A 26,807-nucleotide genomic window follows, 5' to 3' on the forward strand; every position below is an offset into this window, starting at 1 on the left:
CTCGCAAAACCCACTCCACCCGCATATCGTATGACGCCGCTACCCTCTCAGCCCTTAACCCCGGCCGTACGCCACAATGCTGAGAGGCTGCCCCAGGACACACCCATGGACCATTCACCTGCCACTCCTGCAAGTTCGTCTGCATCAGGACCTACACCAAATCCACTTCTTCCAAACACAGCTCCGAGTCTAACCACCTGAAGTGCATCCTACTGAACACCCGCTCAGTCCACAGACACGCCACAGAACTCTGGGACCTACTCGACACTACATCACCGGACGTCGCCTTCCTTACAGAAACCTGGATGAACGCATCCTCAGCGCCCGACATCGCCATAGCCATCCTGGACACTTACAAGATCATCCGAAAGGACCGCACCAACCAAACAGGAGGAGGCATCGCCATCATCCACAAGAACACCATCAGAATCACGACCAGCTCCGACGATAACCTCGCGACCGCCGAACACCTTCACTTCCAGATCCACACCGACCCCAGGACCACACTTAGAGGCACCCTCATCTACAGACAACCAGGATCCCGTACACAATTCAACGAAGACATCACTGACTTCATCAGCCCACATGCCCTCACCTCCGAGTACTACATTCTATTGGGAGACCTCAACTTCCACCTGGAAAAGAAAAATTACAGCAACACCACCACCCTTCTGGACAACTTGGCCAATCTCGGACTCAAACAACTTGTTGACACCCCCACCCACCTAGCCGGACACACGCTCGACCCTATCTTTACCTCCAGCAAACACATCTCCTTCGATCACACCACAGCTCTCCATTGGACGGACCACAGCTGCGTTCACTTCAGCTACAAAGAAACCACGACCCACATCCCCCCACATCCTATTCCTCGAAGAAACTGGAACAAAATCACCACCGACCAACTCTTCACATCGCTTAACCAAAACCCGCCTACCATATCATCGGACCCAAACCAAGCTGCCACCAAACTCACACATTGGATCACCCACAGCGCTGACGAACTAGCACCCTTGAAAAACCACCAGATCAAACTAGGTAACAAAAAGGCCCCCTGGTTCAACGATGACCGTAAGAAATCCAAGAAGGTATGTTGTACCCTCGAGAAAACCTGGAGAAAAAACCCAACCACTGACAACTTGACCACCTTCAAAGTCGCCACCCGCAAACACCACCAACTGATCCGATCAACCAAGAAATCAGCATTCAAGGATCGACTCGACGACAACGCCCACAACAGCAAGGAACTATTCAATATCGTCAAAGAATTTACCAACCCCACCACCGGCACCAACGACATCACTCCCTCCCAAGACCTCTGTGACTCTTTATCCTCTTTCTTCCACAACAAAATCGCCGAAATACATAACAGCTTTAAAAACCAGGCCGAAAAACAGTCCACTCCACCCATCCCCGAACCAAATCAGCACTTTCACAACCTTCACGCTTGGAACCCAATCACTACTGAAGACACCATCCGCCTGATGAACTCCATCCACTCAGGTTCACCAACCGACCCATGCCCCCACCACATCTTCAACAAAGCAGACTCCATCATCGCACCCCACCTCCGCGATGTCATCAACTGTTCCTTCAACTCCGCTACCTTCCCGGAAAGCTGGAAACATGCCGAACTCAGCGCCCTCCTGAAGTAACCCACAGCCTACCCCTCTGAACTTAAGAACTACTGCCCCATCTCACTCCTCCCATTCCCTGTCAAAGTCATTGAGAAAACCGTCAATAATCAGCTCGCCGCCTTCCTTGAATCCAACAATTCCCTCGACCCCTCACAGTCTGGATTCCGAGCCAAACACAGCACCGAAACCGTCCTCATCGCTGCTACAGACGACATCCGAACGCTACTGGACAACGGAGAAACAGTTGCCCTCATCCTACTTGACCTCCTCGCCGCCTTCGACACAGTCTGTCATAGCACCCTCATTCAACACCTCAGCAACGTCGGAATACAAGGAAAAGCTCTGGACTAGATCATCTCGTTCCTCACCGGAAGAACCCAGAGAGTCCGCCTCCCCCCTTTCAAATCAGAGGCCACCAAAGTCATCTGCGGCGTACCACAAGGATCATCTCTCAGTCCCACCCTTTTCAACGTGTACATGAGTCCCCTCGCATCCATCGCGCGACAACACAACCTCAACATCATATCCTACGCAGACACCCAGCTGATACTCTCCCTCACCAAAGACCCAAGCACCGCCAAAACCAATCTACACGAAGAAATGAAAGAAGTAGCCGAGTGGATGAAAAACAGCCGTCTAAAACTAAACTCGGACAAAACGGAAGTCCTCATCCTAGGATCTTCCCCCTCTGCCTGGGACGACTCATGGTGGCCACCGGCCGTGGGTACAGCACCCATACCCACAGATCACGCACGCAACCTGGGCTTCATCCTAGACTCCTCCCTCTCGATGACCAAACAAGTCAACGCCGTCTCATCTTCATGCTTCAACATACTACGCATGCTCAAAAAAATCTTCCATTGGATCCCCACCGAAACAAGAAAGACAGTCACCCACGCACTGGTCACTAGCCGACTGGATTATGGAAATACCCTCTACCCCGGAACCACAGCCAAACTTCAGAAAAAAACTCCAACGCATCCAAAACCCCTCCGCCAGACTCATATTGGACATCCCCCGTCAAGCTCACATTTCAGGCCACCTGAAAGACCTCCACTGGCTCCCCGTCAACAAAAGAATAACTTTCCGGCTCCTTACCCATGCTCACAAGGCCCTCTACGACCTAGGACCTGAATGACTGTCTTTCTACACATCCACCCACCAACTACGAACATCCAATCAGGCCATTGCCGCAATCCCACACATCCATAGATCCACCATGGGAGGAAGATCCTTCTCCTACTTAGCGGCCAAAACCTGGAATTCTCTCCCCACTCACCTCCGCCTTACACAGAACCACCTCTCCTTCAGAAAGCAGCTAAAAACATGGCTATTCGATAAGTAATGCACCCACCCCCCTCAAGCGCCTTGAGACCCTCTGGGTGAGTAGTGCGCTATACAAATTCTCGAACTTGAACTTGAACAAAATGGAGTCTCGGATACCTGACCTCAAGCTGCATTACAGTGCGGGGGATTTACTTCCATTCTTTCACGCTGAAAGACACTGTTCCGCGATGAGGCTTTCACCTATCCTGGCTAACGAGTTGCAACACTAGTCAGTAAGATTAGGCCATTAACACCTGGCTCTATCCATAATGACGAGGACTTTACAATGACCTATTTAGGGACAGAAACAAGATGCCCATGTTACACGACATACAGAGTGTCAACAAATACTAGGAAACACGTAGTACATTAATTCCACACAGGAACAAGTCTATTGTCAACACGTCTGCCAACCCCCCCACTGACGGTCACAGAGCAAAGGTCAAACAAAATAAACAGTATTTGAAGATTGGAAGATGAGGAAAAATGATACTTATTCACATAGTTCACCTGTGGTCTCTTCATGCTTGTACACATAGCTCAAACTCCCTTTACCACACACATGCTCCACCCACACACACGCTCCTCACATACATAACGTTTACTCCACACACATGCAAAAACACACACACAACCTTTACTCCACACACATGTACACAAAAACTGCTTTACTCCACACAAACATGCACAGACACGCACTGCTCTACTCCACACACACATGCATAGACACACTCCTTTACTCCACACACATGCACACACACCTTTACTCCACACACATGCATACACACACTCCCTTTACACTACACACACATGCAGACACACACTGCTTTACTCCACACACATGCACAGACACACTCCTTTACTCCACACACACATGCACAGACACACTCCTTTACTCCACACACACATGCACACACACACTCCTTTACTTCACACACATGCATACACAGACACACACTCCCTTTACACTACACACACATGCAGACACACACTGCTTTACTCCACACAAACACAAGCACAGACATGCTTTACTCCACACACACACTCCCTCCCTCTACTCCACACACACAGGCACACACAAAAACTCCCTTTACTCCACACACATGCATTCACAGACACACTTCTTCACACTTCTCACCTGTGATAATGTCAGTGAGCAGTCGAAGAGGCAGGTTCAGGAACTCATCTGTATCCTGCAGCTGGGCCAGGTGCCTCTTGGCGCAGTGTTTTGCGGCGGTGTACAGCTCCAGATCACTGTGCTGATCCGCTAGAAACATTACCTGAAGGCAGTTCTTCACCTGCACTGTGCGCACAAGGAAACGGGAGCACTCCTTGAAGAGGGAGGTAAGCTGGTACATGTCGGCCACCTCGTAGGTCTCTGGCAGCTCATCCACGCACAGCTTCACTGTCCCATGATAGATGTAGTCCACTAAGAGCTGGAAGACAGCTGCGCTGACATCCTGCAGCTCAATCACCCTGTTGTGCGCTTCTTTCAGGTTGGATGTGAACATGGAGCGAAAGAAGCAGCTCTGGGCCGACAGCACCAGTCGGTGTAGCTGGAACTCTTTGCCTTCCACAGAGATTGTGACATCTGCGAAGAGCTCATCCTCCAGACACAACTTCATTATGCTCTGCGCCACGCGGCTGCTGTGCGAGCGGTCCGTGAAGGTGTACTTCACAAAGTAGTTCTCTTCTGCGGTGCTGCTGGGGTTGGGACCACTGGCATCCTCTGCCGAAGCCATGCTCGGGCGCATTCTCCGCTCCCAGGGGTCTGTAAGGAAGAAAAACACAGGAAGACCTCAGTGAGCGGTTTGCTCCTTGTTGAATCACATGCATCTTTGTTGCGTCCACTGGACCGCTCTCTACCCCACTCTAACCATGGCCCACTGGCCCTCACAGCAGTCTGTCCTTCTTCCCTGTTGGCCCCTGTTCTTCCACCTACCTGCTCTCCATTCTTCCCCAAGGTAGTTCATCTTTCCATCCTTCCGTCCACACTTCATTCTGACCACCACACTTCCCTGCGGTCTTCCACACACCCCTCCTTACATCTCTCCTTCAAGTCGTCCACTCTCTTCCCACTCTCGTCACCTTTTTCCGATTCCCTACACCTATTCCTGCTAACGTACGGAGGAAAATGACTAACAATTGTCAGTTCTCACTACAAATGTCAGCGAAGACGAATACCACAGGTGACAGGCATTATGATCACAGACTTTAGAAAATTCAGTCACATATTCTTTAACAGCTTCTTCTCATTTCCATTCAGTGGCCTCGGACACCACTTGTGCCTTCGTCATGCTAAAGACCGGCCTCATGCTTCAACAGACTCACCGATCCCTCATCAAGGAGACTTCACTCTCACAGACTACACTTCACGGCCTAACAACCTCACTCAAGTAATACTAAGGATAGGCCGCATTTCCTGGACTCTGGTTTGATCAGAGTCCTCGCTAAAGCTTCAGACATACGGAGTCAGAAGGGCTGGAGACAGACTCTGCTCCCATCGTGCACACCGCTCCGAAGCAGCTGCTTAAAAGTACGCTTGACAAGTCTTCCAGGAAACCCGCTTCCTTCGCCATTCCCCTCAGCCCGCACTGCCAGGGCCACCAGTGAATCCTGGCAGGATTCAAGGATCCATGTCTGCGCATCAATCTGGCCCACTGGGCTCTTCCCGCTCACCCAGCCCTGCTGGGCCAGAACCTCATCTGCTCTACATTCATTTCTGGGCAGGCAGCTTGAACCTACGCTTTCAGCCCTACTCCTCGACTACTGGCGGGATTCACGTTAAATGATTGGGTAACAAGTTAGGCCCTCCAACCAGTGTCACTCACACACAGATTCATGAATCTGTAGGTGTTGTCTTTTCCTTTCCCCTTCCATCAGTAAAATAAGTGGTCTAAGCAGTACTGAATACTCCACTGCCAGACCATGTTTGGAGGGCAAAAGATCAGAAAGGGGCTACTGTGGCTCCTCATGTGTTCCATGATACTCAACCATGGACCCATTCTGCTATGGCTCTGGAAAGTACATTCCCTTCCGCACTTGTGCCTCAAGGTAGCGAGGGTGAACAGTGACAGACGTCTCATGGAGGTAACGAGGGTTAACAATCACAGGCTTCTCTGGGAGGTAGAGAGGAAGAACACTCATAGGCTTCTAGGCTTCTCAGGGAGGGAGTGTGAGGTGCTGAAGATGAGCGCTCAACAATCAACCAACAGACACAACAATGCCAATATCCATCCCATTGCTTATCTTTACTAACACACAAAGTAGGTTTAGTCACATAACTGTACTAAATATTACTGTGCTGAACACATTAGTGTCCAGTAGCGGGATTCCTCTTTGTTGCAACTCACTCGCCCGATCCATCTTTACTAATTCTCTCCAGAGTGGCTCCGCCAGCCAGCCCAACCCTTGGGAAATCAGTAGATGGCATGAAGCAGGTGCAGGGGCAGCCTTTTCTAGCTCACAGTCAAATGCACACTCAATGTTCACTCTTACCCCTTCACTAACTTCCTTAAGGATATGGCAGCCTGCCAACTGTTGCAACTAGTCCTGGGGCAGATACATTTAGCTGGCCATCGCCTTGATCACGTTTTTTCGAATCTCCAGTCTTTGGAGGCACAGGCCCACCTTCCTATGCCTTGGACGGATCATTCCCTCATCTCTCTGCGGTTACCTTTGGCTGGCCCCAAGCCGCAACCCCATCGCAATCCTTCGATGAAGCGTCCGTGGCACAAACTGGACCCGTCCGCCTTTCAACCTGTCTTATGCACCAAGTGTCCAGAATGGCCCCTAAACATTGAGGCAGCTAACAATGCCTTCTTGGGATGGGTCAATAAAGCACTGGATAGCTGCAATCCCGCTAAACTAACTCATTCTAAACGCGCACAGACCAATGCCTGGTTTGAGGAGTCAGTAATTTTGGCAAAGAAGAATTGTAAGACTCTAGAACAGGCCTGGAGATGGTCTTATGACCTCATAGCTAAAGCACACCATAGGAACACAAAGCATACCATGAACTAGTCCGTAAGAGTAAGGCCGCACACTAGGCCAAAAATGATTAACACAAATAGCAACCCTACTAAAACCATTTTCGCACTCCTGAAAGATATGGTAAAATCCACGTCTGTCTCGGACAGCACCACATTTTCCAATTTGCAGTGTGAGGTATTGGCTACATTTTTCGTTAATAAGGTGGAGCGTATCTACAGTAGTTTCTTTCCTGGGAACGTCGCTCCATGTTCCTGGAGGAGTCCACCCTCTGGCCTTGAGACCCACTCTCTCTCTGTCTTTTTGCCTCTTTCTCCCAAAGACTTGGAGGCGCTGTTTGTCAAGGTAAAGTCAGGGTCCCCTGATGACCCTCTAAAACCGGACCTTTTTTTAAAATGTCCACACTGCCTCTTATCTGAGTGCCTGGAGTTGATTCACGTGTCTCTATCTTCGCCCTCCACTTCCAAATCGTGGAACCATGCTAAAGTTGTTCCTATGTTAAAAAAACAAGCATTTGCAATGCAATAGGTCTCTTATTATTAAAAGTTTGAGTTTTTGGCGTAGCAAATATTAATGCAACAATACTAACTCAAATTTTGTTAATGTAGGCGTATAGTGTGTAGTGTGGTACAGTAAAGTGGTGTAGTATAGAATAGAGGAAATTACTATAGAGTGTAGTTGAGTTGAGTAGTTTAGTGTGGAGTGGTGTTGAGTTGAGTAAAGTGGAGGAAAGTTTATAGAGTGAGATTGTGTGTACTTGTAGTATGAAAAAAGAAAGGAATATCATATAGGAATAAACGTATGAGAAATATAGGTTGGTGGTACTACATTTTCTGTACCAATTTATTTATAATGTGTTTTGTTGTGCAAGGTGACTACTTGTAACTGCTTGTTTAGTTGCCTGTTTAGGCTTTAAGCAGTGCATATAAAAATAGTATAATAAGGAATTTTCTATAAGCAGGAATAATAGGGAAACATTTTGTACAGCCTGCAAAATGCTGGTAATTTAGTTGGAAAGATAGCGGTTTATAACATTTGAAGTGTATAAAGGCGCATAAAAGGCAAAAAGATAGTAAGTAATGTTGCGCAAGCAAAAAGCGTAGTGTAATAATGTGTACAGTAAGAGGTTATTGCCTGCCCCCTGGTATTACAGAGTGTTTGTAGGGTGATAGGGGGGCCTTGGGGAAGCCTATTTAAGATATAGCAGAGCTAAAAATTCATGGGGAACAATTAAAACAAGCATTTGCAATGCAATAGGTCTCGCATTAGGAAAGTTTGAGCTATTGGTATTGTAAATGACACATTCTTTATTTATGTGTTGGCTTTGAAAATAGCTAAATTAATAGCTTTGTCATTTACAATGCCAATAGTTTTAACTTTCGTAAACGTGACCCCTATAGTATTTGTAATGCAATATGTGTTGTATTTACATGGCTTAGATGTATTAATATTACAAACAACAATGGCTTTTATTTTTTTTTAATAACTAATACTTAAATAAAATGTATTGTAATTTATAATGGCAATAGCTTAAACTTTTGTAAATAACTTTTGTGAAGATTATGCTCAGTGTATTTTATTGAGATGAAAATCCAAGAACAGAAGTGAAATATTAACATCTTTTTGTGACATTTGTAATAAAGCTTGAAACATTGAGAGAACATATTAGAACCAGTTGTTGCTGAATGGTTACACAGAGTGATGCTGTAGCCTTCAGTGGTGCCGAGTGATGCTGTGGCCTTCAGTGGTGCCGAGTGATGCTGTGGCATTCAGTGGTCCCGAGTGGTGCTGTGGCGTTGAGTGATGCTGTGGCGTTGAGGGGTGCTGTGGCGTTGAGGGGTGCTGTGGCGTTGAGGGGCGCTGTGGCGTTGAGGGGCGCTGTGGCGTTGAGGGGCGCTGTGGCGTTGAGGGGCGCTGTGGCGTTGAGGGGTGCTGTGGCGTTGAGTGGTGCTATGGCGTTGAGTGGTGCAATGCAGTAGGTCTCGCAATTATGCGGGTTTGAGCTATTGCATTGTGTTGGACCTGGGGAAACCCAGTCCAGTTTGTGTAGCTAAGCACAGAGTGGATAGGTCTAAACTCGGAGACAAATTGTGTTAAGCTTGCATCACACTAAATATAGTAATTCAGTGCCCATCCACACAAAGAATGACACTACACCAATTTTAGAAAAATACGAGTTGCTTTATAAAAATCTCTAATATCTTTTTGTTTCTTAGCAGTTTCTTTTTCTTAGTTTCAATACATTAAATAGCTCTGCATTGGTTTACTAGCATATTCACAACTTCATATAGCACCAACAACACTTTTCTCCCTCAATTGAAAGGAGCTCAATATTACCTCTTCCATCTGTCAACAGCAGTAAATGTTCCACAGTTACAATTGAAGCAACCAGAAAATTATCAATTCTCCTTTCAGTTATTTACAGCTGTACCTTACCCTTGGGAATTCAAGGTTACTTTTGGCAGAAGATTACAGATTTTCAGCAATTACTTCACACTTAGCCCTTTAGTACCTTGGTTCAATAGAAGAATATCTGAATAAAGACAGGCAAGGTATTCAATCAATACATGCAGTAAAATCATTGGTCTTATACCCCCAGTGGTTCACTTGCAAAGATTTCCACACAGCTGCTTATCTAGTTATAACCGGCAGATTACTTAGTCTTATTCTACAGCCAGTTAGCTTACTCTGTGACTACATTTATTTGGCAGGTTAAAGCTCAAGTTCATCCAGGAGCCCTTTAGTGATCTGAAGGCGAAAGCTCCCTTATTACCTTCCCTTTTCACCCTTCGTGAGTCCACCTTGTTGCCCTGTTCTCCTTTAGTTGACAAGTTTTGTTTTTATTAAGGGACCTCTCTTTCATAAAACCTACCCAAACCTGGTAATCTCCGGGGTGTGTCAGTCACGCAGTTAATGAGCACTGTTTGTGGTGCGAGTCATTAAGTTGGAGGTATGTTGGTCTAAACGCGAATTTCTCCACCCGCCCAACCAATGCCCCAGCTTACTGTGACCACGTAGTTCTGTCCGTCCGCTTCCTAGGGGGGCCCGATCGGTTTCTTGAGAACGGGGGAAGGCTCCGCTGTCAGCAGATTCCACTTGCTTGACTAAATGGGGCGGGATCTCACCGCTTCTGTTCTGCCGGTCTTCATGGCATTACAAAGCTCTTCCGGAGTGCACCTCTCGCCGACTCCGCATGCACACAGGTCTCCAACCACGGCCGGACTCCTTCAGCTCCTCTCCGCCTCTTCCGTCGCTACAGCGATCCTGCTGTGGAGTTCTCCCGCTTCCGCCGCTCCTCAGCTGCGCTTGCCTGACTTCCCCTCATCAACTCCGGAGGAAGTATTCACGACAGGCACACTCCCGCGCAGATGGAGATTACAGCGGCCGCAGTGGGTCCTTCACTCAGCGCTCCAGGACCTCTCTCACAGCGAGTGTCTCTTCCCGTTTTCAAGGCCGATTCTCCGCTTTCCCTCCTAAGCGGCCTGCAATATCCTGGGCCTCGAGCTGCCAGCGTAGAGTCTCACAGCTCGGCTGATTCAAACTCCACAGGCAGGATATGAGAATTTCAGATTTGCCGCTAGTCTCAGTGTCTCTTTGGTCACAGATACTTCCGCATTTTGACTCCCCAGGCCAGTTTCATATAGCACACTGAAGATAGCCTAGGAGCACTTGACGAATGTAAGGAGCCAGAAGTAACTCCACAATGGTAGGGCTTGGTCGATAGGTAGGGGGTCACGTCATTAAAGGAGGCAGCCGGCCCAGAGGACGATCTACCCTCACTCAATGCGCCTTCCTCCCCGCAATATCGCCTCACTCTTCCCCAGACCAGGTCCCACACCAACTCTCTGGTCACTCCTAAAATGGCCGCCCTAGTTCTGACCCTTATATAGGCTGGCCTCAGGCTTCCAGAACCAGCTGGAAAGTTCTGGAGCTTCTCCCATACTCTCCTATGGGGCCAGTTCCGGAGGTAATCAGTTGTGGCAGTTACCAGCCACCATTTTGTGTGACTACATTTTCATCATTATAAGGTTCACCTAGGCCTCAATAAAAAATTGATGGGGACAAGGTAGCACCCACCCCCTAGTACAACACCAAAAATTTCCAGTGAACATAAAAATGAAATATACTAGCAGGCAAAAAGGGACAATCTAAATAAATAAATAATAGGCGGGACCACCCAAAGGGCTGACAGGTCTAACACATTGTAAATGACAATGCCTTTTATTTATGTTTTTGTTTGTAAAACATAAATAAAAGGCATTGTCATTTACAGTGGCAATAGCTTAAACTTGCGTACATGTGAGACCTATTGCATTGTAAATGCTTGTTTGAAGAAGGTTTTGCCTTGTGTGGCCGTATTGTAGGAGTGCTAATAGCTGTGGGGACTATGGGCAGTCACAGGAAGCACGAGGGGAGGAGAACCTGACAGAGAAGGGTGGTTTAAATTTACAGATGCAGCAGTGCGGTGAGGTGCTCATGGTTGCCGCTCAAACACAAACTATTTTTTTTAAAAAGCTGGCTCCACTAAACAAGCAATGCGTGCAACTAAATAAATAATTAAAAGCAGGTAGAAGTGAAAGGGGAGAAGAACCTGGCAGGGAATATGGGGGTGGGGGATGAATTTACAGATGCAGCAGTGCGGAGAGGAGATCTTGGGTGGCGCCTGAACACATAAAAAAAACAAGATATGTTCATGTGGGAAACAGATCTGGAGGTATGAAAAAATAAAATATCCAGTTGGTTTAATTGAGCAGGAACGGACTGTGAACACCTATAGATGAATTAGATTGTCTTCCCATTATTTTGTGACGCTGCAACATAAATGTAAAGAATAATGTTTTGTATGTCTTAGAACGCTTAAAAATGTGTTGAAAGTAGTCACTGCCTGCTCCCCCTAAAAGCATGCCACAAATGTTATTTTGCTGGAAAATGTTAACTTTCCTGAATTGCAATAGTAATGTGACAATATAAAACAAGAGGCTCCGAACCAAATAAAAAACGAGTCTTGAAAGCATGCCTGTGCCTCTGCTTTCGGGAGTGCTTAAGATCCGTCGGAAATTGTGGAAAGTTATCATGTTGGCTGTAAATATGCTTTTAGTCTTTGGAAATGGGCTGCGGGAGCTTGAGGCGGAAATAACATTGTTTACATCACGTCCCTCTAGAGAGGCCGTTCGATGAGAAGCTAATGAGAGTCGGTAGGCTGCATTTAATTGACATCTAGATACGTGTCTGACAGGAAGGGAAATTAGATTCTCTTATTTAAAGGGGAGCTCAGATGCCAGCACCGGAGGGGAAAGCACTGGGTGCGGAATGTAGGAGCGAGTTAAAGAGACACACGGCAATGAGAAATGATTTGGCCTTTGGGCAGCAGTCACAGAAAGTGCGTATATATCTGGTTTTCCAAGTTAGATGGGTGGGAGGGTCAGCCAGTGTCAATCATTTCTTCAGAATACAACATAATCTAGTTCGTGAGGCGTCGCGCTTCAAGAGCCTGGTGGGGCGCGGGTGAGCCAGCGAGTGGGAGGGAGGGAAGGAGCATATGGGGATGGGGTGTGAGTGAGGGGGAGCAGAAGTCTTTGATGTGGTGTGGGAGGCCAAGCGCGCGTTGGAGAAGCGTCACGCTTCAAGAGTTAACATGTGAACCCAAGAGTTAACCCAAGCGAGTAGCACATCACAGATCTAGTTCTGTCAACCTATAAAAAACGCCTGTCTGAGGCCCGTCAGAAGTGTAAGAAACTGAAGGCATGTACAAGAGTAAACACGCAATGTAGATAACTCCGAGGCCGATTGTTCAAACCTCATACAAATACCAACATGATTGACATGGAAAGAGGAGTTGAAAGGATCAGCCGTCAATAGTGGCCATATTGTGATCGGCTGCAAGTATACATGTATAGGGATTTGGCTCGAGCTGCCGACTTTGGGCGTAGGAAACAGTGTTCGAGTCCCACCGGCTCTATTTTAAAAATGCAGACGTAATAATTAAATTTAAAGGCATCCAGGATCCGGTAAACAAACATTCTGGAGCAAAATAAAACAAGGGTTGGGGGCAATGCACTGAGCAGGCGCCCTCAAACCGCCCTGATCAAAGACATTCAAATGCTGGAACCACGTTAGATTAGAAATGCCCTCTGACTGAGTCGGATTAGCAGGAAACCTAGAAATGCAAATGCTGTGTGTGAGCTCCAAAAGTGAAGAGTTAACCAAAACAAGCTGGGCCTGAAGGGCAAAAGCGAGCTGCCGACTTTGGGCGTAGGAAACAGTGTTCTAGTCCCAAAAACAAGTTGGAAGGGGGTCGGGAGCACGGGAGAAGGGGAGTGAGCGAGTGGGAGGGAAGCGCTGGTGAAGCGTCGCGCTTCAAGAGCCTGGTGGGGGGTGTGGGGGGCGCAGGGGAGCCAGTGAGTGGGAGGGAGGAAAGGAGCAGATGGGGTGTGAGTGAGGGGGAGCAGAAGCCTTTGATGGTGGAGTGCGAGGCCAAGCGTGCACTGGAGAAGCGTCACGCTTCAAGAGTTAACATGCATTGTGAGAAATCCGCATAGAATCTGCTTGGTCAGAGAGTTTGTTTCAATTACATTACTCTCGTCCATTTATCCCTGCGGGATATAATAGACGAGACCTAAAAAGGTGTAAAAGAAGTTGTGTATGGGTTTTCCAGTCAAATGAAAAAGGAGTGCACATGGCGCATATCGCAGTATTTAGGCGCCCTTCTGATTAAAAAAAAAAAAAAACAGTTGCCTAATTATCAAGAAGATAATCGTCACTTTGAGGTGGCGTGAGAAACACCCATAGAAGGGTTCACCAATCCCGGACTTGCATAGGCAGGTGGATGGGATTATGAATGTCTATTCTCTCTGGTATGGCAACTCCTAGAAACGCACCTGCAGACAATACAAGTGCAGACTGCTGAAAATAAGACGCTGACCGTCAGTCACGTCTCGGACGTCCACAGACTAGAAAGAATTGCAGCTAAACATGTTCGCCTGGTCCGCAGAGGTGTGCTGTCTGCGCCCATGTTTTATTTATAGAGCCCAGGTAACCAGTTTGCAGAGAAGAACTAAGCGCACTTAAGACGATCTCAGGTAAGCAGCTTGCAGGGCTGATGCGTGCTTAATTACGACATGCAAGAGGGCAATTGAGCAGGTTTGTAAAGGGAGGCTGGGTTTGCTCTGGATAGACGTCACAAGGGCTCCTAGTAGTGCTGGGCTGACCTGCTGTACATCAAAGGGAGTGTGGGGAGTTACCCAGCAGGTTAGGAAACTAGGCTGTTAACTAAACGCACACGGTGGACTGCCCCTCAAACGCACCTGCCTAGACGGTCAGCCGTCGCCCTCGCCCACTACCTCACGGGTGTTTCCACTCACCATGACTGCAGCATGCGACTGGGGGAGGCAGCCGTGCTCCACTGCTGCCACAGGTGAGCTTCCCTTCCCTTCAGCTCATGCTCTTCCCCGGTTGCCACAATGCCCCGAACTGAAAGTTGCTGAACCCCTCCCCCTCGGAGGCGTTATGGGTCCAACCCGGGGCAAGGACGTGCCAGGTTTCGTGACTTGTTCTGGAGGTAGGTCTCGGAGGTACAGACGCAGAAAACAGGGAGGGGGAGGGGAGTAGGGAGCGGGCCTGGCCGCAGACAGGGCGTTCATTTTTATCAGCAGATAATCCAGCAGGGTGGGCCGTTTGAGGCAGCTGTACATTCGTGTGTCCTGCCATGGCTAATTTACGTTTGAAACGCTAATAGGTAAAATATTTTAAGCCCGTGCTCTGCTGTTGAAATTGGGAACAAGAAGCACACAAGATGTCAGCGGTTCTTTCATTTAGTTGCTTCCCTGACAAATAGATCCAAAAATGAACAATCCCGCGCGCGGGCGCCACAGCGAGACATGTGGTTTCAATTATCGCGCTCGTGTCTCAGCACGATAATAGAAACCACATGATGACAGGTGCTCGTAACAGACACCAATAGGCCATGGGCAGAGCAATGCGCCCGCCTTTGGCCAATTGCGTGCTATCTTTTATAAAAAGCCGCACACAAAGGCCAATAGTGTGGGCCAAAAGGACAAGCACAGCGTGTGTGAGTCCTAGGTCCATTTTCAAACCCCCTCAAGAGGTCTCTCGCTGCACGAGCAATGTTGCGCACTGTAACGCAGGTGCGAGACCTAAAACGGTGCGGGAGGCATCCAAGCCTGAAAACTACGACCTATCTCCCTGTGCCCATTCCTCTCCAAAACCACTGAACTCCATGCAAACACCATTTAAACTCAATACCTGGAAGCGTTTTTTGGCCTCGGCATAGTAAAATTTTTTTTTTTTTAAATAATAATTAAAAAAAAAAAACACGCACTGCTTGAGTTCACGGAGCAGCTGCGATCCTCCCTTGACGAGGGCAGAACCTCAGCACTAATTCTGCTTGACCTGAGTGAAGCCTTTGACACAGTGTCTTATAAGATCTGCTATACCGGCTAAGGGAGATCGGCGTCAATGGCAAGGCCCTCTCTTGGCTCTCGTCTTTTTTGGCCGACCGGACCTTCCAAGTCTTCACCTTCCCTTCTCCTTCCTCATTCAACCTCTACACTGTGGTGTTCCCGAAGGTTCAGCATGGAGCCCTACTTTATTCAATATCTATATTCAACCTCTGGCTTTCATAGCTAAAGCCCGGAACATCCCTCTGGTGTCATATGCTGATGACACTCAGCTGGCTCTTACCTTCTCTAGTAATCCACACCAGGATTCTGTGCAATTTCAGGAAGATCTAACTGCCATCTCTGAATGGATGGCTGATAACTATCTCCAATTGAACTCCACCAAATCAGAGGTCCTCCTGGTAGGCAGGGACCCCCCATCTCTGGGGCAGCCAGTGGTGGCCCTCTGCTCTTGGAGCACCCACCCCTACCTAAACCCATGGTTAAGAACTTGGGAGTTTAGGTAGATGACACCCTTTCATTTGTGGTGCACCATAAATCTGTGGCAGGCACCAGCTTTGGACTTCTATGCGGTCTAGAGTATATTCTGGGACTTTGACGCTCACACCCAACAGCTAATTGTTCAATCCATTGCCCTGTCAAGAGTGGACTACAGTAATGTGCGGCTTCTTGGTTCCAATAAATCAGTGACCAAAAGACTTCAACGTTCCCAGAACGCTGCAGCCCGCACTCTGTTCGCACTACAAAAGTATTGTCACGTCTCGGACCTACTTCGCCAGGTTCATTGTCTGCATATAGAACAGAGAATTTACTTTAAAACTCTCTGGGTCATTCACAAGATCTTCTCAGGCCTCTGCCCTAGGATTTTGAGCGATATGTGCTCCCCTTACGCAACCACTGGGCCCGGCGCTCAGCAGATCTGCATCTGGCCACAGTACCCCTGGTACGCAGGGCTAGAGCGGGTAGCAGCTCGTTCAAGTCATTGGCTCCCGCCCATTGGAACTCCCTAACTTTCTCTACCTGTAGTATATCTGACCACTGGATCTTTAGAAGGACTGGCTTTTTTTTCTCAATCTCTAAGCTGCCTACTCCTCCCACTCTGCTAGACAGTCAGCGCTGGGACGTCCCGATGCTCGGGCAGCCATGCACTCGGCAAAAATTTAAACATAACATAACATGATTGTGCAGTTGCATCCCTGACTGGGCTTGCGAGGATCACAGCACCTACTGTTCCTGCCAGGAAATAGAATGAAAGACCAAGGGGACCTACATGACGGACAAGATTCCCCTAGCTCGGTTGTGTAGTCCACTCCCTCCCAAAGGCACTGGGGAAGCCATGCGTATCTCTCCTCCTGGACAGTCTAAAGACAGGAGGGGCCGGGTAGACTCCTTACCTCTCTCAGAAGGCGGGACTATAGGTGCTTCGGGACAAACCAGCAGCTACTCCAACAGAAACTCCAGACTTGAGGTGAAGTCCCCTCATTTCAAAGGGCCTGGCCATCAGGCAGACACCAGCCCTGGTTGCACATTTGTCCTTCGAGTACCTCAGTCATAAAGCATTTGGAACTGGAACAAAGTTGGATGGTTAGTGTCCCACTTTTGCACAAAACTTCTAGGCATGGCATGTGGATCCAGTGTCTCAAACTGAAGAACCGGTATGTGTTTCTTTGTTTGTTGAGAATGCTCTTCAGACAAAGCATTTGTGTAGAGTGATGCTTCTCACAGCAGGTAGCAATGGGCTGTCTCCCAACTGGTGTACCCACAGAGGCAAAAAGAGATGCAAAGTTTCTGCATCTGGTTGTCTTCAGCCAAAATGGAGTACTCGTAGACAGACCAAAGGGCGGGCCTCACCTAGAAACGTCCTCTACTCTCACAACAAAGGCTGAAGCCCCACCCCTCAGCACTACATCCACCAAGAGTGGAGAAATGTGGTGCAGCAGCCAGGGCAGCTGACTTCGGAGCAAAGGGTTCGCGGTTTGATCCCCGGCTCCAGCGGCACCTCAGCACCACGTGACACTGGGCAATAGCTCACTTAATTTCCACAACAACCCCCAGTGCCTTGAGACCCGTAAGGGTGAGTAGTTCATGCTTTACAAATACGGATTATCATTTACAAGAGCAGGGCTTAGGTAGAGTAATCAGCAGCTCCTTGCTCACAGAGATGCTAAAGGTAGCACGGTCTCCATCTTTCCCACCGGCTACAGAAACGCAAGCAGCTCACTTCTACTGCAGGCAAGCACAGTCCTCACCCTCCATCTTGTGCTAGGCCAGGCCCAGCGCATACAAAATGGACCCATGTGGCCTCATTACTCAGGTTCACTCATACATAGCTTGTGACCACAAGTGTTACGTGTTACATGATACACGCAACATACAGGGTACTAGCTCATGGCCTGTGCGCACACCTAACAGCAGAACTTTGCACAAGTGAGCCAGTGGGCCTCACTCCCAGTGAAATAGATAGAAAGGTCTAGACCCACCACCGATGTGTTCAAAAACATAGTATGCTGCCACCGCTGCTTTATGCACTACACCCAGAACAGGGACAGTAGTCTGCTGCCCAGAAAAGCCACGCATGGAGTACTCCCAGAGGTCTCTGGACAGGCATAGGCCTCTGTGCAGCGCTAGATTAGGAAGACGCCAGGGCCACACGAAAAGTCAAGATCCCAAGTACAGAGCAGGCAAACACACCAGAGTACCATGCAGAGGACATTCCTGTCCCGACTACCACACTGTGGTCTACGTTAGTTCCTCGCTGTGGGGGTGGGGTTTGACTGTGGTGCTGAAGAGCTGTTTTCTACAGAAGGAAGATAGGACTGAAGCTGCATTATGTATAGAGAGGCCACAGGTCTCATAAATCCATTACTCATCCAGCCTCAGGGTGCATAGAGTCCTTCCTACTAGGATGTTGTTACCATCTTAAATCCTGTACCAGCATGTCAAGTGCTCAATGAAGGGATCCATCATTCACCTCTTAGAGGTTCTGAGGAAAGGACAATCCAGTTGGAAGTCACACTATCTGTCCAAGTTGTACTAGAATTTAGAGATGATGCACTCTGGAAAGTAGTGCCTAGCAGCACAAGGAGGAAGAAGCCAAGGGTAGCAAACACCTCCAAAGTGCTGGGTTCTGACTGTAGGACGGTGTGTACAAGGCTGAAAGTTTGGAGCTGGGTAAGACCAGGACTGGAGCAGAACTGGAGTAAATCCAGGACTGGAGCAGAGCTGCAGCTGTAAGGCCGGGAGTAGAGCAGCCACTGCAGCATCAGAGCTGGGAGCAACAGCAGGAGCAAGCCCTGATCAGAGTCGGTGTGTATACTGCTACAACAAGAAAGGACTGTTCTCCGAGCATGAAACAGCTGGCAGGACGAGGCTGATCTCTGAGCAGGAACCACCCGACAGGAAGAGGCTGATCTCTGAGCAGGAACCACCCGACAGGAAGAGGCTGATCTCTGAGCAGGAACCACCCGACAGGAAGAGGCTGATCTCTAAGCAGGAACCACCCGACAGGAAGAGGCTGATGTTTGGTGGAGTCTGTATTTAGTGCCCATTTTGACCAGTCTTTCTAAAGGAAAGCTGAACTGTAGATTCTTGCTGCCCGATACCACAACCTCATCTTCATACCCAATCCCGCCACGCAAGGCCTGTGATGTCCATTGTTCTATAACAGGATTCCTACAATAAATGCTTCTTTTGTAAAATGCTGCTTTCTGGCGACAACTTAACTGCCATGTGAACCTGGATTCAAACAGTGCGAAGAGCAAAGCGCCTTTTCCTACAAGGTACCTTATGAGTACCTTTATTGCCCTAACATATGATCTCAGCTCCGCCCGATTTCGTGAAAAATTGTAGGTAGACTCTTAAATTGGAGATTGAGAGAAGCATCTTCTGTGCACTTATGATTCTGTCAGGACCGGAGGCTTGGATTTTGCATCTCTAACATTACTAAAAAAAAAAAAAATCACAACTACATCTCCAATGAACATCATGGAAACAACATCACTGTCCAGTTCACCAAATGTAACGCTTCCTAGCAACCAAATAGGACAGACATCATTTTTCTGCCTCTTTCTTTGCTGCTCGACAGTCTAGATTGGTGTCCGCGATTGGTTTTCTTTTTTGTATATTAGAACGGAGTTCAGTGTTCTTGTACCTACTGGTTTGTTGAGACATTTATATCGACTGTATGTTTCTTATCAGTATTGAGTGCTTGGTTTGTGGCGCTGCCGACACTGCCCATTGAGTCACCCACGAGGTGCAACTGCAGACACGCATGGAGCTCATGGTCAAATTTGCTGTGTTTGCAGCCGCAAGTAGTTTTCTTTTGCAGGGCTTGGGGTGTGGACTGTGCTCACAGAACCACCTCACTGACAAGTGTAGTCTTGTTTCTGTATCCATGTCCGTGGGCACATGGTCGCTTCCAATGGATCCGCGCTGAATAAGAGCCCAGTATGGGAGGACATTCCACTAAGCGAGCAGCTGAAAAATACAAGCCGCTCATCCTTGCCCCGGCTTGGATTGTCATTAATCAGCTTTTATTCTGTGCGCCCTGCATAACGCCCCACCATGGCAGTGTCTTCTGGAGCGGCAACAATTTAAAAACAGACCTGCCACGAGGAGCTAATTTGCACCTTACGTGCATCCCTGACTTGCTCATATTTGCTCAGTGTTTACTTTGGAAGCCACTCTCAAGCCGTCGATGGATTTCAGATCCCCTTTGACGGAATGTGTTGACCAGATATATTCAGAGCTGCTTGAATTTTATTATACATTATTGTGACTGCTTCTGAGCCCTTTAATGTCCTTCCATGTGGTGAACTAAGCAAACACAAGGAGATGATGGATGGAGCGCTGAAACTTTTCAGACACTCACCCCCAGTCACAGATCTGGGTTGAATCCATCATCATTCTTCAGCTCACTTCGCCACCCCAGTTCAAAAACAAGCATCCTGGAACCGGTTTCTGGTTAATAAACAGACATGGGCCCTTGCTCACTGTGCACAGGATTCAAGCTAGCCTGGCTGATGACGGCTGTTACCCAGAAACCGGTCCCAGATGCTTGTTTCCGGTTCAGGGAAGACCTGGCTTGGCATCTCGGGCTGGACTGAGGCACAGGGGTCAAGAGTGATTTGCATATAGCTGGGTCTGAAGTGAGGTGGCAAAGTGAGCTAAAGAATGATGATGGATGGATTCAACTCAGTTCTGTGACTGGGGTGAATGCCTGAAAAGTTTCAGCCCTCCGTCCATCATCTTCTTGCGTTTGCTTTGTTTGCCCTAAGTTAGCAGGGTATGCCCAGACATGGGTCCCTTGCTCACTTTGTCACTGGATTCAAGCCAGCCTGGCTGAGGAAGGCTGTTAGCCAGAAACCGGTCCCAAGATGCGTGTTTCCGGTCCCGGGAAGACATGGCTTGGCAGTTCGGGCTGAACTGTTCCCATGAGGCACAGGGTCAGACTGATTTGCATATGGCCATGTCTGAACTGGGGTGGCGGAGTGAGCGACAGAATGAGGATGGATTAAACCCAGATCAGTTGACTGAGGGTGAGTGTTTGAAATGTTCAACACTCCATCCAATCTCCCCTTTGGTTTTGTTCGCCTTAAGTTGGCAGGGTATCCCCAGACGTGGGTCCCTTGCTCATTGTGGCACTGGAATCAAGCTAGCCTGGCTGATGAAGGGTAATACCCAGACACCGGTCCTAGGATGATTGTTTCTGGTTCAGGGAAGACTTGGCTTGGAATTTCGGGATAGACTGTTCCCACAAGGAACAGGGCCAAGACTGATTTGCATATGGCTGGGTCCAAACTGGGGTGGTGAGCAAAAGAATGACGGATTTAACCCAATTCCTTGTGACTGGCTGTGAATGTTTGCATTGTCCAACATTCCGTCCATCAATTGTAACTTTTGCATACTTCCATGTGGTGAAGACACATCAAGATCAAGTCAAAGTGCCAGGATACCCTTCGGGTGACAGTTTTGCGCTATACAAGTAGGCAATACATACATACATACATTACTATTTGGAGGAGGCTCTAGTAGAGACCCTTGATGATTTTGTGCAACGAGCAGTGAACCAGGCTCTGGCAGAAGCTCTAAGGCCCTTCACCAGGCAACTGAAGTGCTATGCTCAGCTTCCTTTGGGCGAGGACCTGGCAGCTTCCTCTTCAGATGCTTATTTAATGATCCCTACATTGATGATTTGATTTGATTATTGAATTTATAGAGCGTGCGAATGCCAGAGGGCGTCTTGGCGCTAAAGAGGACTGAAGACTGCACGCATAGTGTGAAGAAGGTTGTATCAAGACATCATAAACTGGTTGGAACTGAATTATTTCGAGAAAAGCCAGGTCACATTCACACTACTAAGGAGATTACCACAGTTTAAGGAGAAGAGTCAGTGGAACAAGTTGTCTCTTCTCCCGTTCAGACTCCAGTCGGCTTCCTGATGCTTTGCCAAGATAATGAAGCCAGTGGTACAAAAGGAGTTCAGTTGATTGACTATCTGGACAATCTGATGATCATGGCACAGAAACCTGCATAACTGATAACTCATTTGTCTTGGACAATGTACTGGATGCAGGAGTTGACATTTGTCATCAACAAGAAGAAATCAGCAATGACTACGACTCAATGTAGAGAGTTCTTAGATTTGCAGTGGTCTCTGTGAGAGCCCAGCTGCTGTTACAGATGCAAAAAGTAAAGGACATCAATGGAGCTGAGAGCGGCGTTGGCCAAGAACGTCTTGTCATTGAAGATTCTGGCCCTGATTGTGGGACTGTCAGCTTCATCGTTCCAAGTGCTCGTCCTGGGCCCGCTGCTTTACAAAGCCTTGCAGAGAATAAAAAGCCAACATTTTTGCAAGGGGTTGTGTCCCAACACGAAATCATCATCAAGCCGGATGCCAGAAGATGGGGCTGGAGAGCTCGATGCAGCTTCAAACAGGAGGTCGTTGGTTGGAGTGGAACTAGCCCTTCACATCAATTATCTTAATTGCCATCAGAACATTCTCTCTCAGAAGACAAATTGCTGTATGCTTGTTCGCTGGCAAATGCTGCTTTCCACATCAAGCAGGCACGGTCCAGCAATGCCCATAAACAAAATTCTGCCTCGTGGAAGAGATGGCGGTGTTGGTTCAACAAACAGTGTCTAGATCCTTTGGGCATACATGCTCTGTGATAATTTTGTAATTACATTTGGCCACTGATGGTCGGACTTACAGGTCAGAACATAAGCTTAGCTCCGCTATATCTGCAGGCCATACCTCAGCTGAAGGTGAACAACCATAAATTGAAGGGAGGGATTACATTCCTTATGCCTCATATGCCTAGGACGTCAGCTTTGACTGTTGTAAATAGGGTTTTGAGTTTTTCTTAAAAGAATGCCAGACAATTTTGATTTGTCTAGGGAGCAACTATCAGCAAAGCTGTGTTTGATTTCACGCAGATGTGTGTCTGAAGTGAAAGACTTGGACTTAACGGGTACAGTATTCCCTCCAGACAGATTTTCTTTTTACATTCGAAGACATTCACCATTGCCTTGATTGGATGGAGAACAAGCATTTACAATGAAACGGTCAAGCCTCTGCAAAAGTTAGAGCTATTGGAATTGTAAATGACAACATTTTTATTTATGTGTTGGTTTTGAAAACAGATAAATAAATGGCATTGTCATTTACAATGCCAATAGCTTAAATGCCAAATGCGAGACCTATTGGTGGGAGGCGAGGTACAACTTGACTGATAATACATTTTTGGGTGAAAATGCATGGGGAGCTAGTTTCTTTGGCTACTGGTTAGGGCTGTCGTGATGAGTTAACTAGTTAGGCTTGGTTGACAGACAGTTAATCCTCTTCTTCAAACTTTTCCCATGTGAGATGTTTTGCTCCTGTCCTATGTCATTCTTCTGAGTTTTTCTTAATCCAACTTTTGAAGGACCCAATTCAAGCAAAAGGTTGTTCAAAACAAATAGACCACACAGGAAAAGTCAATTAGCAAAGAGTGACAAAACCAAACAAGCCACATTGAAAAGGTAGGTGGCCAAGGACCAGGGCTGTGAAAAGCCAAGGAGCGAGATGGACTGGAAAACAGGAGACAAAGAGACATGCATCTCTCAAGCCTACATGCCTTGGTTATTCCCCCAACTTCTTTTTTTAGGACTTGTGCCCTAAAGGCAATTAAGACTAACAGAAAAGCCATTCAATCTTGAGCAAGGCTGGCTTGTGACGTATTGCATACAATCCTGTCTCTGTCAGAAAGCTGGAGCAGCCTGTAGAGACCAGAGAGCCTGTAAAAGGGGCTGAGGTGGGGAAGAACTGATGACAAGGCAATGACACACAATCATTGCCGCACTTATCGTTTACACAGAAAGCCAGCACGCCCCGGAGATGAATTCCGAACGATCAGGAGTCTATCAAACTAACCAAACCGGACAACAACAATCATTAATATAAAACAGACAAAGAAATCTTACGGTGATTAAATACGTGTTCTAAGCATTCTGTGAAGGCTGCCTGACTCGTGTACTTTTTGGACATTATCAGGGCAGTAGTAACAGCAGATTGTGGTGATAAAAGCTAGATTTTTTATTTGCGGGGACAGCACTCTGTAGCTGCACTACTATCGAATCAAGGCACAAAAAGTGTTTTGGGGTTTACCATTATAGGGGTTCCTATTGTGAATTTAATTGTTTCTGTATTTTATGAATGCTTTTGTTGTATTTAGTTTTCAACATAACTAAACACTCCTTACCTAACGTGGGGGTAGTGTGTCCAGCAAACTTCAGCTCAGCAGCCCTACCTCACAGAAGTTGCACTTTTATTTTTTGAGCCAGAAGTCAGATGATGCCCTTATCCTCTACCTACCGCGGAGTATGGCTCACTCACAGTGGATCACAAGGATAATGCAGGAAGAGGAGTCACAGCTCCCGTCCCTCGCGGAAACACAGCAGCCTTACAGACAGAGCGGCCCAGGGCGCTTAGCCCCAAGCATCCCTTACACATTAGCTGGGTCCAGGGCTGCAGTATCGCGATAGAATTTTCCAGCTGAGCTCACTTCAGCGGAATTATGTATAATTTTGACACGCACCACACGCTTTACAGGATAGGCTACAAATCTTTTTCTGATTCGATTATCCCCCAGTGCCCTGGTAAGTTTAAGAGTGCTCACAGCTGCACTTGGTTTCAGGGAGGTTTGGAAGAATTCTGTTAAACAGCTTTAAATTCAGGACAACCCTGTAGTATCTAATATGAACATCAGATTGCTATACCTTCCTACGTGAGTGCGGTACCACGTGCAAGCCAGGAACGGGCAGAAGGAACAGCATGGGGCGCTCTCCTTACACATTGACCAAGACACCGGACAATACATAAAAACACACACAAACATGGAATGTACCTGGCTGCAGTCCAACTCAAATGTTCGAGGAACAAGGGAGTCTTTTTTCAGAAGCGACACGTCACAATAATACAAAGAAATTATACAATATATATATCAAACATAAGAGAAGCCAAAATATCTAAAGCGAAGAATTGTACTAGTTGAAAGAAGATACTAGAGGTTTAAACACCATTCTCCATCGCTTACTAACCTCACCATATCAAAATTTGACTGAATCCTAGAAAACTGACTGTCTGAAATATTTATAGAGCGCACGAATGCCGCAGCGTCTTGGCGCTAACAGATACAGATGATAGGGAGGCAGAGGGGCGCGGAGGAATGTATTGAGCCAGTAGGTTGTTGAAGTCGTCGGGTCCTTTGCCGCGAATAGATCTGTGGACAAGGCAGAGAGCTTTAAATTGAATGCGGCGTCTAACCGGGAGCCAGTGTAGCTCCCGAATAGCTTTAGACGTGGGGTGGCGTCTGGGGATGTTCCGTAAGGCCCTGGCTGCCACATTTTGGATCGCCTGAAGTTTAGACCGCTGTTTTTCTCCTGCTCCCAGGTAGAGGGAATTGCAGTAGTCAATGCGGGATAACACCAGGGCTCCCATTACCGTTTTCCTGAGTGTGTCAGGGATACAGGGAAGAACTTTCCTAATCAGTTTGATATTGTGAAAACAGGCTGAAGTCACCTGGGCTTTACAGGAGAGTTCCTGGTCTAGTAGGAAGCCGAGGTTTCTAACCTGGTCTACTGGAAGAGGGCAGGTTCCTGCTTCAGGGGGCCACCATAGGTCATTCCACATGGAAGCTTTGTTGCCAAACTCGATAACTTCGGTTTTATCCGTATTAAAGTCTTAGGACGTTGTTGCTCATCCAGTTCTTAACCTGAGAGAGGCAATTCCTGAATCGTTCTGCTGTGGCGTCAATGGACTGAGAGATGGACACAACAATCTGTGTGTTGTCGGCGTACGACACCAGTTGTAGTCCATGAGATCTAATCAGGGCAGCTAGGGGGGTGACGTAAAGGTTAAAAAGAGTTGGAGACAGTGCCGAACCTTGTGGAACACCGCCCGGGAGAGAGAATTCAGCGGATTGCAGTTCATTCCAGATCACTTGATTGGTGCGGGTGGTGATGAAGGAGGCAATGAGGGCCAGGGCAGAGCCGGTGAAGCCTAAGGATGCAAGTCTTTAATAGGACGGCGTGATTAACGGTGTCGAAAGCCGCTGTGAGGTCTAAAAGTATCAGGGCCGATCGTCCACCTACGTCCATGGTTTTGCGAATTTTTTCAGTCGCCATGATGAGGGCAGATTCCGTGGAATGTAGTGGTCGGAAGCCATGCTGTGACGGATCAAGTAGCTTCTTTTCCTCCACATGCAGCATTATTTCCTGGTTTATGGCTTTTTCTAGGATTTTTGATGGTAACGGCAGACAGGAGATGGGCCGATAATGTTTGTATTCAGAAGGATCCAGGGATCCTGAGGTGTCTATGTAAACATTAGTTCCATAGGGTTCTCCGGTTAGGAGCGCGCACATCTGCCCTTACATGTCATAGGGTTTATCGGTTAGAAACGCCCTTACATTTATGAAATGTTTATTAAGTACTGCTCTAAATTTCTGTAATGGGGATGCATTTAAAAGTATGTTCACACAATGCAAAAACAGACTATTAATTTAAATAAATTATTAAAAAAAACAGGTATTAATACTGCGGAGGAGGGGGATGCCCAAGGTTTCCAGATTCATAAGGAGTCAGCTGTGCCTAACTCCAGCTGTGGCAGCCCACGACAGGGAAGGACGTGAAGCCATTTCAATTAAGAGCCACGCCGCACAAACAGCCGGGGCCATTTCTGGTCTCCGGGCTCCAGGCGAGGCGAGAGCGGGACGGAGAAGAGCTGCGGCGAGAGCGGGACGGAGGAGAGCTGAGGCGAGAGCGGGACGGAGGAGAGCTGAGGCGAGAGCGGGACGGAGGAGAGCTGAGGCGAGAGCGGGACGGAGGAGAGCTGAGGCGAGAGCGGGACGGAGGAGAGCCGAGGCGAGAGCGGGACGGAGGAGAGCCGAGGCGAGAGCG

At 47.8% G+C, this 26,807-nt stretch overlaps 1 protein-coding gene across 1 annotated transcript in view; it reads right to left on the bottom strand.

Annotated features, from left to right (window-relative positions):
* Positions 1-26,807, bottom strand: part of KBTBD4 (kelch repeat and BTB domain containing 4) — a 118,082-nt gene that overhangs the window by 68,351 nt on the left and 22,924 nt on the right. Inside the window, exon 2 of the mRNA XM_086959743.1 lies at positions 4,102-4,734. Within this exon, the coding sequence (XP_086815869.1) occupies positions 4,102-4,734 (633 nt within the window). The remainder of the gene's footprint in view (positions 1-4,101; positions 4,735-26,807) is intronic.

Source organism: Lissotriton vulgaris, chromosome 2_2 (assembly GCF_964263255.1).
Source record: "Lissotriton vulgaris chromosome 2_2, aLisVul1.2, whole genome shotgun sequence".
In the NCBI taxonomy this organism is placed as follows: domain Eukaryota; kingdom Metazoa; phylum Chordata; class Amphibia; order Caudata; family Salamandridae; genus Lissotriton; species Lissotriton vulgaris.